Raw genomic sequence first — 17,530 nt, 5'->3', positions numbered from 1 at the left:
GCATAATGGTTACAGTATGGTAGTTAATTTCAAAGCAATATGGCCAATTTGTTTATTTATACAGTTTTGGTGATGAGTGAATTAATTTCATAAAGCTATAACAAAAACATAAAAAATGTAATTGGGGCAACTTAAAAACTTGTGTTCATAACTATGAGAATTAAGAATATAGTACTTAAAAATTATTTTACATATTGTAGAAAAAACAGTTACAACACATTAATTTTATGAGTAATCAACTTAAAAATGCGTTTGTGCAACCAATTATTAAGTAGATGGTAATTAAAAATCCTTTTGAATGTAGAGGAAAATCTATTTCCCCTAACTCAATGTAGTTTATTGGTTTAACTTCATTTCATTAGAAGTTACCACAACTCAAAAAGATCGACGCAAACAGTTGCGTTAATTTTTTTTGTTGAGCCAAAACATTAGTTTTTAGAGTGTGGAGAGTTAGGCATAACGCAAAGACAATCTGGCAATGAGTGAGTGGACCGGAGCTGCTTAAATACTGGCTGGGTGATGAGCAAAGATGAGACACTGGGAGCAACAGGTGGAACTGATCATGGTAGATGAGGGGGTGTGGCAAGGTGGTGAGAGAGACGGAGGTGAGAGGGAAATCTCACAGGGCAGGAGAGCAGCAGAACAGACTGTGACAAAAGTTGCCAATAGACTGAATTATCAAATTTGATTAATGGTGTGTAAGGGCACAGCACGTGTGGAATTTCTTGAACATGACTTCAGCCAGTGGAGGAACTCAGAACACCTAATGTTCACCAAAACCAACATCCTTCACTACTACTTTTAAGGGTGCTCCAATCAGGATTTTTGGGGTTGGTCACTGAAAGTAGTATCAGTTGCTATCCATCACTGATCATGGGGTGTAGTTGAAGCCTTCTATTTATCGTGTAGCACTATTGATTTATTTAACTATTCTTAACAACATTGTATGTTATGGATTGAAATTAATAAACGAGAAAGTATCATGAATTGACAACATTTATTTACTGGCAAGCAACATGTGCAACATTGTCCACTCTCTTGTCTCAGAAGAAGCTTAAAGCATAGCAGCCTATGCTTGGTTATTGGCAGCAGTTTAGAAATTGACAAATAAAACTTTCCTGTGGAATAAAATAAAGATTTTATAAAATAAAAATTAGAATAAAACTAAATGTGTAATATCTGTAATATCATCAGCAAGAAGAGGGTGGTGCTTTTTACAGCTGATTGAAGCTGAAACTCTGAACATAACCTCCTCCGGACCGGGTTATGTTTGCAGCTTAAGTAATGTTGATCTAGCCAGGTTAAAAGAGAGCCACCTTTGTGACATTGAAAGCCCTGGCTCTTGGCTCAGCATACCTCGTTATCCACTAATCTTGCTTCGTAATACACCTTTGGGCTTAGGTCATTGTGTGTATACAGCACTTAAAGCTCTGTCTGGTCACAACACAGGACTATACCTAATAAAACCCCCGTTGTACCTCCATCTCTCAGGTTTGTCTGCTTGTTTGTTTTGGAGTTTAAACCTGTAAAATTCTCACTTTTTACTGGATTGGACTTGAGACACTCTGTACACACAACAGATGCTAGCCTTGTTGCAGTAGCCTCCAAGGCTAAAAACATGGTGAGCTCACCATGCCTCCACTGACCTCTTCATACAACAGCTGCTTGTCTTTGTTTCTGGTCTCAGCACTTAATTGTGCGTGGCCTGTCAATCATACTAGGGCGATTTTGTGTCATCTATTACGCTCTTTTCTCTTGCCTTTATCAACAATCAACTGTTTAGAACAAAATTTTACAATAGTGACCTGTGCTTGATTGATCAGAGCACCTTTAACAACGTTTTGCAATAGCAAAATACAATTTTTATTTAAAATTCACATTATTGCATCGTGTGTGTGTGTGTGTGTGTGTGTGTGTTTTAAATCTTACCCCATACACCAGCTCTCCAACCATACCATTCCAAATCTTGGTTTCTGCATCTCTTGCTCCGTATTTGCCATCTCCCACAATCCTTAGCTGGTAACGTATACCACAGTGCTTTGCAATCTCTGCAGCCAGGTCAACACAGTAGCCTAGCATCCGTAAAAAAAAAACACAAAAGTCACAAAGACACATATCAGCAGTATTAGACAAGAGTTCAGACTATGGGTGGAATACTTTGAATATTGCACATACAAATATTCAGCATTTATACCAAACAAAAATTTCTGGGTATGATGATGGCATCAAATTTCCATGCAAGAAATTAGAAATTAAAGATGAAATTAAAATGAATGAATATACACACAGTTTTTGGAAGCTGTATGATGGTGCTACATTTGATGTTGCTGTTGTGTTATTTATGCATAACCCTGTATATAGGTCTGGGACACGTGACTGTAGAGCATCAAACAAATAACAAATGAACAAAAGTAAATGAAATTAAAAAAATATATTGAGCATCATTAAAGCATAAGCATACCTTCATAACGGTCATTGTCTTGAAACAGCTCAGCATTCTTCTTCAGCATCACATAGGGGGCTTCCTACACACAGCGATTAATCTTATTGTTTTATGGCAGTTATTCCTAACTTTACTGTGAATTATGGTATTTTTTCCATGTTGCCAACATGATTCTAATGTTAACTGATTTTTGTCATTTTGGTTTTAACCCTTTATTCCCGACTTATTCCAAAATAAGACAGAGCAATAATTCTTTTTGCATATAAAACCTGAGGAGTTACACTTTCATATCAAGTATTCAACTTGTCCCAGAGAGCTGTTTCCTTCCACTAATGTGCTTGCAGAAATCCAGTATAAAGCACGCACAACAAAAACATAATCCAGACCGGGTGTTCACAGCACGTCTTACAATGGAATACACGTTACATTTACAATTTTGAGGGATACAGCTATGACATTTCTGTATTTAGAAAAATATGTGTAACATTTTTTATCAATTCAAATTTTTTTATGGCTTATTGCCCTTTTTAGCAATTTATTTAGTTAGTCTGGACATAAGTCTATACATATTATTAAAATTTGGGATATAAGGGTTTTATTGATGTATAGCAAATTAAAATGCTCCAAAAAATGGCACTACAGCATGTAAAAATTTAAAGATATGCTCTGGCGGACTTGTTCTATGGTAGGTCATAAAGCGTTAATGGTAGAGACCAGCCTTTAAATTATTAATCCTGTGTTTCTGTCCATTCCCATTACAGCATTTGCTTTTGTTATATTTCATTATTGCAGGTAACAGGAAGCCTCCTTCCATGTCTGAGTGAGTAGGTGAATCCTCAACAGTTTCTAATGTCTGAGCTTTGTTTATACTCATGTTCAATTCCACAGAAGCTGTTCTACTACTACTACCACTACTAGGTATTTTTTTCTCTTGGCATACACATTCACATTGGGTGTCATGATGACAGAGTCATTGCATTCATTACCAGTATAGTTGTAACGATCACTGTTTTGTTTTCCATTCCCATGGTGTCGTTAGGATAAAGGTCTGACTTTGTTACCACCATCTTATCCACCTCATTCCAATAGCCAATCTGAGAACACACACACACACACACACACACACACACACACACACACACACACACAGTTGCGTCATATAACTTCCACATAGCTACGTGTTATCAAGATACTCATGATGGCAAATTGATTCTTCAGTTACCTTTACAGGTCCATTGTTCTTCAGCTCCATAACGGTCACTGAGTAGTTGATTCTCTTCCCATACTGGTCAAACTGAATGTTTCCTGTTAAACCATCTACACGGACCTACACACACATTCAAGTTTTTTTAAATTTACACACAAAAGCATAGAAGGTTTCCTTATTACATGAAATGTTTAATAATTATTATGTTATGAAAAAGGCCCAAAGAAACCCCCACGCATCTCAGTGGTTTTAGAGAAACAAAAATGTACAACAACCATATTTTACTTATAAAAAGGACCCAATGATTTAGCATTAGTAATAATATTACTATAATCTTTAAATAAAATCTACTAAATGTCACAAGAAAATTCACCAAATTCACACCAAATTTATATGAGCATGCCAGACTACTATAAATTTGCATAAAATCGACCCATGTCACTGTGTAATTGTGTGGTAACATTGGTAAATTTAAGGCCCAATAGTTTCTGATGTCATATGGCCTCTCCAGAATACACGGAACTGTTGCATATAATCAATTCAGCATTGTTTTCTCTCAATACTCTGGTGTAAAATAATAGCTAAATTAAATAAAATGATAATTAATAGAGTGTGAACATTCTCACATAATGGAAACACTTACTGTTCACCTTATTAGAGGAACAGAAAAGGAGTTCAGGACCATAATGGAAAACAACTGGAAAGCAACTTCTGGGTCTGACATTAAGGCTGTTCAAGCTGAGTTAAAGAAATTTAAAAATGTCATTGTGTTGGACATCAAACTGCACTGCTGGAGAGATGGACCACAGCCTGTCCTCCAGCATGGATAGCATTGCCTTGCTGCAGCACCAAAGCAGAGGTGTAGAGGAATTTGTTTTGACACATGCACCTGTGTGCATATGAACGGTTAGATTGTGATTTGTTTCAAAGGTTTGAGAGTAGATTTAATCTACTAGTGCCAAGCAAAGGAAGCCGGATTGAAAACGAATTTTGAATTTTCGAGTTTTTGCCATTGTAAACACTAGTTTGCAAATAGTTTCAACCTATTTTTTAAACATACATACAACAGGGCTAAAGTAACCGATGGAATTCATTTTCTTGGGGTCCCAAACATAGATTGAAGATATCTACAATGAATTTAGATAAATGGTCAATGTGTTATGGCCAATTTCCTGATAGGTACTACCCTTTGTAAAAATGTTTTAATTGATGGGTGGCATGTTTTTGGGCCAATCTTGCTCATATACACTAGAAATGTATAGCTCAGTCCTGCCATGTACAGCATGGCAGGACTGAGTTATACATTTCAATGCTCTTTTTTTCAGCTTCAATACCTAGTCTCCCTCACGAAAGCTAACTAATAACTATCATCAGTGCTTAACAGAACTGGATCAGTCTATTTCTCCTCTTAGTAAGAAAGGTCTTATTATGGTTACCTGTTTGAGGGCACGTTCAATCTCCACCCCCTGTGCCCAGGGCACAGCTGGATTGGCCAGGCAGTCACCACTGTTGCCACGACGGCTCATATCTATTCTCTGCTTGTAAAGAAAGCGGAATGCTTCAGTCATCACTTGGACAGCATCAAATGTGAGGGCTGAGGTATACTGAAAGACACAAACATTGGCAAAAATCAGAATTATGACCACAATGGACCACAGGGAGAGTAACAAGTATCACAAAATGAGCAATAAAGAATGGAGAGAGTTAGCTATAACTGGAATTTAGCTCCAGTCGAGAGTAGCAACAAGGGGTATTGCATTATTTGTGTCTAACGAATTTAAATTCATTTTGTGTATTGTATGGTTAATTAAGGTTAATTTGCTTTTTGTTTGTCTCTGTTGAGCTTTTATGTTGGTCTATGAACTACAAGACAGCTGAATAAAAGATATTAGACCATCCAGGCTTAACTACGTATTTTTGAACTGGGTCGCTACAATACCAACAACTTGCTTAGCTCTGCTTAATCTGAATGAACCTCCTATTTGTGACACCAAGATACAACGCACACAGGCAAAACAGTCAGGGCGCTGCTTGCCCTTGTTGTTGTGCCATGAACATACAGCCCAAAAAGTAGTTTCTATCATGTGTAAAACATGTAGAATTTTACAGTGCATGTCACAAAGTGCTTCACAAAAGCACTTCCTTGGATTAGCTCCAGCTCCAGCTCCAGTCTCTTTCTTTCCTTGAACAATTTAATGTAATTTAAACTAGCCTATAAAGTAATGTTAAATGTGTAAATCTTACTCTGATCCTTGTATCAGCTCCAGGATACTCCTTCTCTTCAAGAGCCTCCCATCGTTGGTCAAACTTTGCCACCACAGGATCATCAAAATCTACTATCTGAAAGCCAGAAACATTGGCACCTCCATACTGGATTTTAGAGAGGTCACCATCAACGAAACCCTGGAACAAGATCAACAACAAAAACAAAATTGTTTAAAGACTTTGTAGTTACATTCACCCTTTTGTGCACGTTCGTCATAGCTTATATTCACATAGAGTTGATATTTGGACCATGACCCACTCACCCACTCATGTTGCTTTTGAGGTTTTAGCCAGCCTACTATCAGTTTGTAAAACTGTGCCCATGTAAACTACCTCACATCTGCTGCCTGCCCAATTAAATGCCCTCTTGTTGTAGTTTGTTTGGATGTAATTGCTTGGCCTATTATCCATGCAGCATTTGGTCAAGTTGAACCACAGACTCACCAAGTTAGCGATGATATAGTGGTATCCCTTCACATGCCTGCCTATAGTGATCACCTGAAGGGAAAAGAGTACAAGTTTTGACAAAAATAACAAATGAACAAATGAATAAAAACTGTCATGAAAATCTGTCATGGAAAAAGTCTACTGTATTTGTCCTGTGGAAACCATGTATCTCCAAATTAGTTTTTTTGTTTTCCATTAGCTAAAAGTCCATTTTGGGCTTAGAATTGGATAGATAATTCAATGAGTTTTGAAATTGTTTATTTAGCGTAATGAGTAGGATTTTTTTTCTCAACTCATAAAGGAACAGATATTTTGGAGATAGGTGGTTTTCTCTGGACAGTGACACTATGGTCAGCTAGTGTCACATTTCTTTTTTGCAATGCTGAAGAATGAGAGGAGAGTGACTGTAGTGGTAGTTGTTACATCAAAGTAAAAACTAGAATAACCACGCCTGCTAAATAACACACTGAATGGCATTAGGTATTATCTTGGCAAATACATTAACCATCAACTTGCTGTGGAGTGAGCAACAGCTTAATTACATAATACAGAACACTGGAAATTGATGTCTTTGTCAGCACCTTCAAGTCTGTCAGTGTTCAAATGTGTTTTGTCCCTACTGAAGGGTATCATGAAATGGTGTGAGGAGGCAACTAAACAATTGTATCAGCCATGAAATAGGAAGCTGAGCCTGAAAGTAAAGATTTCCTTGGTTGATCAGCATACCAAACCCTCAACTATTATTACAAGCTTGAAAGCTAAAAAATAAAATCAGAAGAGGGCAAAATTAAAGTGAACCTAAAAAGTATTCTTTGGTTGAAAATTCACTGCATCGACTGTCTCACCAGTTACATGGTATCTTCCTATCCCAGCCTTATCCTGCATTCACTTTCATTCATTTTCCTCAGCAAGAGAATGCCAAGCTCAGTTGGACTGAGAAGTTGATGACCGACCATTTCCACGTTCAGCCCTTGCTTGCTGTATATTTAGGGTTCTTGTCCTGCTGTATAGTAAATTGGGGGCAACTATCAATAAAATAGGGTTATGATTCCCAGACTGTTCACCTGGTTTAAATATGAAACAGCCCTTTGACACCTCATTTACATTTCGTCACTTAATGCATCTTGGGAAGTTCAGACAGTTATCCAATCTCATAATAGCCCATTTTAATGCATCCAAGAAGTATTCACAATGAATTGAAATCCAATTGCTCAAAGTACCTCCAGAGGTGGTAATACATCCATGGTCTCTTTTTTGTGATAATGGCTGCTAAAGTTACACTGAAGGTAGCTGTTTGTTCTCTGTGTTATAAAAGCAACAAAGAAAAACAGCTCCAGTCATTTGTCGACATAGAATAAAATTTAAGATGTGCCAAGCTGCTCTTTATCTCATCTCATTCAACCAATGAATGATCTGTGTTGGTGAAGAGAGGCGTGAATTAGATCTATCATTAAACTTTGTCTCACTCATAGTTCATACGATTCATTCATGTGTTTGGATTAGTTTAAGGATAGTTGTCAGATGACCCTAGCTAAACAGTTATTGTTATTAAACTTCTTAAGAGCAGAAATCATTAACAGATATGTACAGTATATAAATTCTATCTCACTTGAAATAACAATGGGGCCAAAGATTCAAGTCCGTATAGAGAATGCAGATATGCTGAAGAAGAGGAACCAATCCAAAGGCCCTAGCTAAGGTATTTTGTCAGCTAAGATATTTTGTCAGCCTTTTTGTCAGCCCAACGTATTTTGGCCCATAGGTTAGGTATTTTGTCAGCCTGGAACCAGATCCAAAATGAAACCAGAAAGCAATGAGAACCTATTCAGAACTAGTCATTCCTATATTGTATTCACGCACATTCCATCGCAAGGAAATACAATGTGCCTTGAATGAAATGAACCACAGTAAAAGTATGTTGTTGCAGTTGCAGTTTATTTCCATCTCTGTTCACACTAATTTAATATACTGTATGTAGTGACTAAGACTTTGGAGGAATTTGAAAAACATTGATATGTATGATTCCAGTGAATAATTTCCATGGAGAAGCATGCTCTCTTCATTTGTACCATTTTTTATAGAGGAGTATAGAGAATTGATTAACGACAAAAAAAACTAAACAAACAACAATCACTGAAGCTCAATAATCAGCAAAACAAATTCACTTCTGAGCCTGAGCTGAAGAGAGTGGACTCATACCAGTCCTTGACCTCAAATACTTTGGGGTCCAAAAAAACTAATTTCGTTAATGAAGAAACCTGACTGAGCCCTACACCCCTTCTCCACCCCTTCCTGCTACGTTAAGTGTCATTTCCAGTTTGTCAGAGTTACTGTGCGAACGATAGCGTCCTCACATTTTTCTTCCAAACTAGACCTATTTCATGCTTCACTGTCACACCTAATCACTAGTTGTACACCTAAATATAAAACTAGCACTTATAGCTCACACTTTCTCTTGGTGATTGTCTCGCTTTTCCTGCAATTATATACCTAGATCACCAGCTAGCTTAAAAAGCTAAAAAACCTCTATGATGGCTTCTCTCTCTCTCTCTCTCAGTCTCCTGCTCTCTCCTGCTCTGTGTGCCATATGTTTAGCTACTCCTCGGCCTCCTTTAATGAAACTGGTACTTTAATAAATGTAGTTTGTTTGCAGTGCTGGAGGCGAGGCTTAGTGAGTTGGAGACACGGTTCCGCACCATGGAGCATAAGTCTGTAGCTGTAGCTAGCCAGCCCCCATTAGCCGGTGTGGGCTGACCTAGCTTAGCTCCTACTCCCCCAGCGGTTCCCGCACAGCCGGGAAGCCAGGGCAGCTGGGTGACTGTCCGGAGGAAACATAGCCCAAAGGAGAAGCCCACGGTGCACCACCACCTTCAGGTCTCCAACCGATTCTCCCCACTCAGCGACTCACCCGCTGAGAACCAGACTCTGGTCATTGGAAGCTCCATAGTCAGGAATGTGAAGTTAGTGGCACCAGCGAACATAGTTAAGTGCATCTCGGGGGCCAGACACCCAATTACACCAATCAGAGGTCACCAAAATAAATGTGGAGTCGGTGTGTAACTTTGCCAAAACAATGTCGGACTCCATAGTTTTCTCTGCTCCCCTGCCCAACCTGACCAGTGATGACATGTACAGCCGCATGTCATCATTTAACCGCTGGCTGTCGAGGTGGTGCCCAGCTAACAATGTGGGCTTCATAGACAGTTGGCAGTCTTTCTGGGGAAAACCTGGTCTCATTAGAAGGGACAGCATCCATCCCACTTTGGACGGAGCTGCGCTCTTATCTAGAAAGTTTATAAGTCCTAAAACCTGACAACCCAGAGTCGAGACCAGGAGGCAGAGATGCAGTCTTACACACTTCTCTGCTCCTCCTTTAGAACAGTCACCCACCCAACATCCCATAGAGACTGTGTCTGTCCCTCGACCATTCAGATCATTTAAGTCTATCAGGAGAGGAGTTCACCATAAAAATCTCAACAAAGTTAATCCCATTGGCACTATGAAACAGGACAGGAGAGTGAAATGTGGACTTTTAAACATCAGATCTCTGCCGTCCAAAGCTGTTTTAGTAAATGATCTGATATCTGACCATCATATTGATTTATTGTGTCTGACTGAAACCTGGCTACGTCCTGAGGAATACGTTAGCCTTAGTGAGGCCACTCCTCCCAGTCATATTAATACCCATATTCCCAGAGATTCTGGACGTGGAGGTGGAGTTGCAGCAATCTTTAACTCTAGTTTAATAGTCCAACCTAGACTCAAACTTAATTATAACTCCTTTGAAAGTCTTACTCTTAGTTTTTCACACCCAACCTGGAAAACACTAAAACCAGTGTTGGTTGTTACAGTGTACCGCCCTCCTGGCCCATACTCTGAATTCTTAACTGAGTTTTCAGAGTTTTTATCGGATTTAGTCCTTAGTGTGGACAAAGACAAAGAGCCAGAACTCTATTGATCCTTGTGTTCCTTTAGAGCTCAGTAGCAACGACTTCATGAGCTTCTTTAATGATAAAATTCTAACTATTAGAGACAAAATTCATCACCTCCTGCCCTCAACAGGCTCTGATCCAACTTCAAACCTAAGAACCATAGAAACAGCTGTTAGACCGGATGTGTATTTGGACTGTTTTTCTCCAATTGATCTTTCTGAATTGGCTTCAATAATATCCTCATCCAGACCATCAACATGTCTGCTAGACCCCATTCCTACTGGGCTACTTAAGGAGGTCCTGGAGGTTCTAGTGCGCATGTGCTGAGTATATGCTGCCTGTTACGATTGCTCCTGCTAGTTTTCTTATTTTTTCTTACTATAAAACTATATTTTTAAATTATCTGTTTTACTTTTTGTTGGTAATATTTTTTAAGACGTTCTCTCTCAAATACATGCTGGTTGGAGAGAGCTCTTGTCATCTTTTTGCTGTGAAAGAACTACTTTAACTCTGCCGGGTGCAGTAAAAGTATGGCCATTGGTAGCCGTTTTGTCTACACGAGTGATCAGCTGATCGCTCTGAAACCTGCTGGCATCCTGACCACAAGATCTTCACAAATTCCAGAAGAACTGTGGAGGAAAACACACCGAGGTTGCAGAGAAAGAAGAACCAGCGGAGGAGAGAAACCAGAGGGAGTCAACGGAGGCGTATGGAGGAAAAGAAATATAAACCCTGTCTCCCCATCATTACTATGGGCAACATGAGATCGCTGGTAAACAAGATGGAGGAGCTAACAGCGTTAGCCAGGAGTCAGATGGAGTATGGGGAGTGTAGTCTAATGTTCTTTACGGAGACATGGCTGCATCTGGACATTCCCGACAACAATGTTTCCATTGACGGCTTCCAAACTGTTCGGGCCGACAGGGTTTGCACCAAAAGCGGTAAACAGAAAGGAGGGGGGCTTGCCGTTCTGGTGAACAACAGGTGGTGCAGTCCTGCTCATATTACTATCAAGGAGCGCATCTGCAGCCTGGACATTGAACTGTTTGCTGTTGGTCTTCGTCCATATTATCTGCCACGGGAGTTTTCACATGGTGTTTTGGTGACTGTTTACATTCCTCCTTCTGCCAACCCGACTTCGGCGTGTGACGTCATCCACTCCGCCATAGCTCGGTTACAGACTCTACACCCGAGTGCATTCATTGCTATCTCGGGTGACTTCAACCATGTCACCATGTCAAAAGCACTGCCCAACTTCACACAGTACGTGAACTGTTTCACCAGAGAGGACAGGATCCTGGACTTAATGTATGCTAATGTGAAGGGTGCATACAGCTCCTCTCCCCTCCCACCTCTGGGAAGGTCTGACCACAATCTCATACACCTCAGTCCCACTTACTTGCCTCTGGTTAAAAGACAGCCTGTGACCATAAAGACAGTGAGGAGATGGTCGGAAGAGGTGTATGTGGAACTGCAGGGATGTTTTGAGGTCACAGACTGGCAGGCACTCTGTGAGCCAAATGGAGAAGACATCGACGGGTTCACAGAGTGCATCACGGTCTATATCAACTTCTGTGTAGACTCCATTGTTCCAGTAGAGACTGTTCACTGTTACCCAAACAACAAGCCGTGGGTAACAAAGGACATTAAGGCCCTCCTGAATGATAAGAAGAGGGCTTTCAGGGCTGGCAACAAGGAAGAGATGAGAAACACACAGAGACACCTGAAGCACAAGATCAGAGAGGCTAAGGAGGAATATAAGAAGAAGTTGGAGCGGAAACTCCAGCAAAATAACAACAGAGAGGTCTGGAGAGGGACGAGAACAATCACCAATGAACTTAATCTGTTCTTCAACAGATTTGATGCCCAGGCCCCTACACTCCCTACAGACACTACCATCAACACCTCGATTGTTCTGCCCCCAACAACACCTACTCCACTCTCTCCCCCTCACACTTGCAGCCTCTCATCTTCAAGGGAAGGCCACTCTCTCACCTCTATCAGCTGAAGATGTTAGAAGACAGCTGGGGAAACTTCACTGTGCCAGATGACCTTTGGTATTGTACATTTGTTTGGGCATTTGTTACGTTATCTGACAGATCTACAGATTGATTGTTAGCACATTGAAATGGTAGAAGAATCTTTCTTTGTGATTGGTGGACATTATTACTTAGTTAGTAAGTAATGGTAATAGTGACAAGATTGTAGTCAACCTGTTCCATGATGTCTTTGACTTTGTCTTGTTCACAGTCCAAGATAATGCGCCGCTCCTTACGGATTTCCAGGTCCTTAAAAAACAGAGATTTGTAAGAAGTTAAAATATTTAACAGTATTCAGCTTTCAGTATTTAAGTCCTGAATGTTGTGCAGACCTGCAGCATGACACATAGCTCTGCAAACAAAGTGCACCTAGTGGTATTTTCCTCAGAAACAGTGATGTTCCTTCCCTACCTATACCAGTTTGGTATATTGGCTGTGGGAGGAGAAGTACAGTAAAGAGTGTGTCATCCAGCTGCATGCTGCATACTTACCGCACTTAAATGCACAAATATAGACCTCCCTAAAATCATAGTCATTGTAAATGCTTAGTCTGCTTCGTATCCCACCTGTCTGTTTGTTTGATCATCGGGATTTCTGACCTGTTTCTTTGCCTGACATTTTGTACCTCTGCCTGGTTGTGGCATAAACATGCAAAAATCAGAGCACTGAATACACAAATATGAACTGAACTTTGCAACAATAAATGGGTATGGTAATATTTAGCATAATATCAAGCAAAAAGATTTTTTTCCTGTTATTAAATTTGAATTGTTGAACTGGGAAGAGATGTTCCAGATTGCAATGTTTCAACCCAATTCTTTTCACCAGACAAGAAAGGGTGGGCATAATAAGTGGGAGGTGCGTACTATCCTCTGCAGACACTGCACTACTAAGCTTGAGATGTCATTGTCATGACTGAACCTTGGAATTTGTGGTAGTGGATGACAGATGCATCACCTTTTCGAGTGTAGTGTATCTTGGTGTAAGCCTGGTGTGAGCACTAACAAGGTGCAGAGAATAGAATATCAGAACCTGAAACAGGGAGCGGTAGGCTTCGTCCTTCCTCTCATCTTTCAGGTTTCCTACATTTATCGCTGTGACAACCCATTTTTTCTCTGCTGCAGTGTCCAGTATTACCTGCAGAGTAGAAAGACCTGCACAGACAAATACATAAACACACACACACACACGCACACACACACACACACACACACACACACACACACACACACACACACACACACACAAAACATGATTAATAAGTGTGCTCAGGCTATGTGCAAGGAGACAGCTGTTGCATCTGTGTGGAGAAGATGCATGGTGAGCTTATTTCTGTTTTCAGCACAGAGCCTAACACAACTGTCAATTTCACACAGCATCTTAACATCTGGGTTTATCTGGTAAAATCCTCCATCGTTGCCGGAAGTTAGTCTCCAAGGCTAAAAATCATCATCTCACCATGCATCTGTTCACCTCTTCACATGTATGCAATGGCTGCAGACCAGATACTGGCTGCTAACTTCAACTTTCTTCAGATTACCCCTTGTGGGCCTAATTCCCAGTTCCTTCACAAGTTTAACACCAAATTATTTATTATTTCAAGTTTAAGGAGAAGAAAAGTTAAGTTGAATGATTGTTGTGAGAGCTGTCACTTAGAAAACACTTGAAACAAAGTTTTGACCAAACCCTTTTCATGTTGCTGTTGTAATAGTCTTAAAAGTTGGACTAAAATTGATCAAGGTACTGTGTTTGTTCAGTCTGTTAAAATGATTTGTTATTTCAGTATATAATGCATCTGTCTAACTAGTTTGCTGTGCACCTTTAGCTTTTGTTCTAATTTTCATTTTATAAAGTTTTATTGATGTTATTCAATAGGAACCAATAACCAACGTAGGTTGCTGTGGTTTTAAGCTGTGTCTCTAAGAGACAAAGTGGAATATGTTGCATATGTTACCTGTCAATAAATAAACTGTTGTCAATTCATAATACTTCCTTATCTCTTTAATACTTAATGGACAATATGATTAAGAAAAGTTACATTAACATTAAAATTTTAAAAAATCTAATTAAATTAAAATAATGCTATAAACTTAAATAATACTAAACTAAAATAATGCTATATGATAAATATAAAGCTTCAAATAGACCCTGTGACCGGTAATCTATATCTTCCTGCACTACTTCCAGTGAACAGTGTCCCAAAAATGATCTGAGCACCCCCTAATAATAGTTAAAATTGAATACTTGTCTTTTTACTGGTGGTAAAAGGTTTAAGGGATAGCAGAACAATATAACAGGGGTTAAATCATAGACTGTGCATAAAGATGGATGACATGATAGCTCCCCAAAATTGAAGCCAAAACATACTGATTTGCACCCTAGTGGCTGGCTGGTCATATAGCCTACCCCAAATATGTTATTGGATTCAACATGGGTCAAACAAAAAAAATTAGAGTAAACATCAAATACATTTTTCTGAAAGATGGTTTCTGTCATTTTGGTAGTTCTTAATACATGGATGTGGATCAAGTGTTCGTTTTTCTGATCAAATTGTATTCAATTAGTTAGCTGACACTACGATAAAGAAGTGAAATGCCATGATTGACAGCCAATTCTGGCTCCAAATGACGTCACTAGCAAAAAATAGCAGCGGCTATATCTGGGATATTTTTACTTCATTGTTGTACAGTTGGAGGAAGGGGAGACTCTAGCTTTAAAAATTAAATGAAATCCTATAAAGTAGTATTACCTTAAACCAAACTGTCTTTAGTTTTTACACACTAAAAGCAGACTAAACTATCTAGTAAGCAAATGACAAGTATGTATCCACACTGTAAAAACAGAGAATACACAAAAGACTATAACTAATCCATTACAGTGTAATTAAAGTTTTTTTGTCCTTTTTTGCCTTTATTTGATAGGAAAGTGAGAGACAGACAGGACAGATGGGAGAGACAAGGGTACAACAAACAACAAAGGTCAATGGCAGCAATCGAATCAGCAACGGTTGCAGTTGACCATGCAGTCCAGTGGACAGTATTCGCAGTAGCTACTCAGCTACCAAGGTGCTCCATCACAATGCAATTTTACATCACAATATCAAAATATATTGAAAAATGGTAAACTTTAATGACCAATCTAGATCGAATCTATTAAAAATGGTTCAAAGCAGACAAATAGCTTTGATATTTGTTCATTGAAAAAATACCTGTCATGGTCCTGTATTTTGTCTAGTTCCGTTTTTGTCTCGTCTCATGTTGTCTTGTCATTTCCTGTTTTATTTTGTAGTATCATGTGTTTCCTCGTTTCAGTTAGTTACTTCCTTTCGTCTGATTGTCTGGCTCCTCCCTGATTGTTTCCACCTGTTCCCCATTACCCTGTGTATTTATTGTCTGCGTCTCCCTCTGTCCTGTGCCAGTTCGTCATGTCCATTGTCTTGCCATTCTGCGCTACCTTGTCTTTGATATCCCATTGTTGGAGTACCATTCTTGAGGTTTGGTCTGTTTCAGTTGTATACTTTGTTTCAAGCTCTGCCTTGCTCCTTTTGTTGTTCACTTTAAGATTAGTCTAGCTTTGTTTTTTCAGTTGTTACTTTGCATCGTGTTTCTAGTTTTGAGTGCCTTTTGCCTGAGTATTTCTGTTCTTAGTGTTTCGATTTTGTTTTGTTTGATCGCTCCTGTTTTTTCACGGAGTCGCCTTTTGTTAGTTTTAGGGTTTTTGTCTTGGTTCCTGTTTTTGCATTTTGATTAAAGTTTTCTTTGTGACTTTAATTGAGTCGAGCGTGTGGGTTCCTCAGTCTTGTCTGTCCGGTCCTTGTCAATACCCACCATATCAAAGTACTTCATCACTTGATGCACAAGCCATGTAACAATCCAATACAATAAGTGAAAGCCAATGAAAAAAAATTAAACAGTCAAACATTGCCCACAATAGCCTAAACACCCAGAGATATTAAACTGATGGGTACTAAAGCATGGTCAGGCTAATATATCAGTATATATCATGAAGCTCATCTGATAATATGATACATCACAGAGACATTTGTATTAGTGTATATACACTGTTGCCCATAAAGTTGGAATAAAATGTTTTTTACCTCTTCTCATGAAATGATTGTGACAATGTGATTTAATCTTGATAAATAAAGTGTATATCTTCTCAACTTTATTGATCAAACTCTTCCAAACATATCACAGTGAAACTTAAACCACAATTAACCTTTGCAAACTGTGTATTCAGGCTTTAACAAAATTGGGGGTATTGAACAATTATTCCAACTTTATGGGCAACAGTGTATATTAAAATAAATTGTTGTCAATGCATTGTCTAACAGACCCTGAAAAATTCTTCATTTCCACTCAGTACATATGTTGGTTATTTAAAAAACAAAATCAAGGGATACTGCAATGGCAGGAATACTAAATCACATGCCCTATGTAAAAAAAATTAAGATTCTCATTACCTCTATCACTGTCGTATAAATAGGCAAACTTTTCCCATTTGTAGTACTCCACTAATGAAACTAGTGGCCCCTTGATATCCGGCCTCATCTGAAGAACAAACTGATTCATTCCTTCTGCTGGGAAAGACGGCGTGATGAAGGACACATGAAGTGTCTCACAGAAGGATGTGATGGTGTTTACTGACTTCTTGTCGTAAAAGCCAAAAATCGCGTAGACACCTCGAGAGAACTGGGAACAAACTAGGCGAAAGAGAGAGAGAGAGAAACATTTTAATAAATCACTGAACAGAGACAGGCAAATAGACGATTCAACTTATACACAGGATGGCACACATAATAAATGCCCTTGTGCTGAACACCTATGATAATACTAATCTTCTGTTAAATATTTTATGCAGATGATAATTATGCAGATTATACAGCTGATGGTGATGAGTAGGGTAGAGTACCTTTTGATGTACAGTTCAGCTGTGTCTCACAACATTTGTAGATTAAGTGTGAATGAATTGGGATGCAAATCTGTAAATGAATACAGGTAGTTCTACAATGAGGCCTGCAGGTCTCCATCCCCACATCAGGGAGTAGTCACTTACAGTTACAGCTAAAAAGTCAAGCATAAATAGTAATAACCAAAGGTCAGTACTATAAAGATGCTCACACTCACATGCTGGAGAAGTAGAGAACTGGAGAAGAGAGTATTACATGAATTAGTATCAGCACAATGTTTTTTTCTTC

General features: G+C 39.0%; 1 protein-coding gene across 2 annotated transcripts in view; it reads right to left on the bottom strand.

The window, feature by feature from the left end:
* Nucleotides 1-17,530, bottom strand: part of LOC139199332 (glutamate receptor 2-like) — a 90,789-nt gene that overhangs the window by 40,331 nt on the left and 32,928 nt on the right. For both annotated transcript variants that reach the window (XM_070828384.1, XM_070828385.1), the window contains 10 exons: nt 16,796-17,035; nt 13,366-13,487; nt 12,508-12,582; nt 6,360-6,413; nt 5,895-6,053; nt 5,087-5,254; nt 3,666-3,770; nt 3,430-3,537; nt 2,462-2,525; nt 1,930-2,072 (listed from right to left, as the gene is read on the bottom strand). In XM_070828384.1, coding sequence (XP_070684485.1) covers nt 1,930-2,072; nt 2,462-2,525; nt 3,430-3,537; nt 3,666-3,770; nt 5,087-5,254; nt 5,895-6,053; nt 6,360-6,413; nt 12,508-12,582; nt 13,366-13,487; nt 16,796-17,035 — 1,238 coding nt within the window. The remainder of the gene's footprint in view (nt 1-1,929; nt 2,073-2,461; nt 2,526-3,429; nt 3,538-3,665; nt 3,771-5,086; nt 5,255-5,894; nt 6,054-6,359; nt 6,414-12,507; nt 12,583-13,365; nt 13,488-16,795; nt 17,036-17,530) is intronic.

This window comes from Pempheris klunzingeri, chromosome 3, assembly GCF_042242105.1.
Source record: "Pempheris klunzingeri isolate RE-2024b chromosome 3, fPemKlu1.hap1, whole genome shotgun sequence".
Taxonomy (NCBI): Eukaryota; Metazoa; Chordata; class Actinopteri; order Acropomatiformes; family Pempheridae; genus Pempheris; species Pempheris klunzingeri.
Note: the sequence above shows the minus strand (reverse complement) of the source record. Positions and strands in the feature narration are given on the sequence as shown.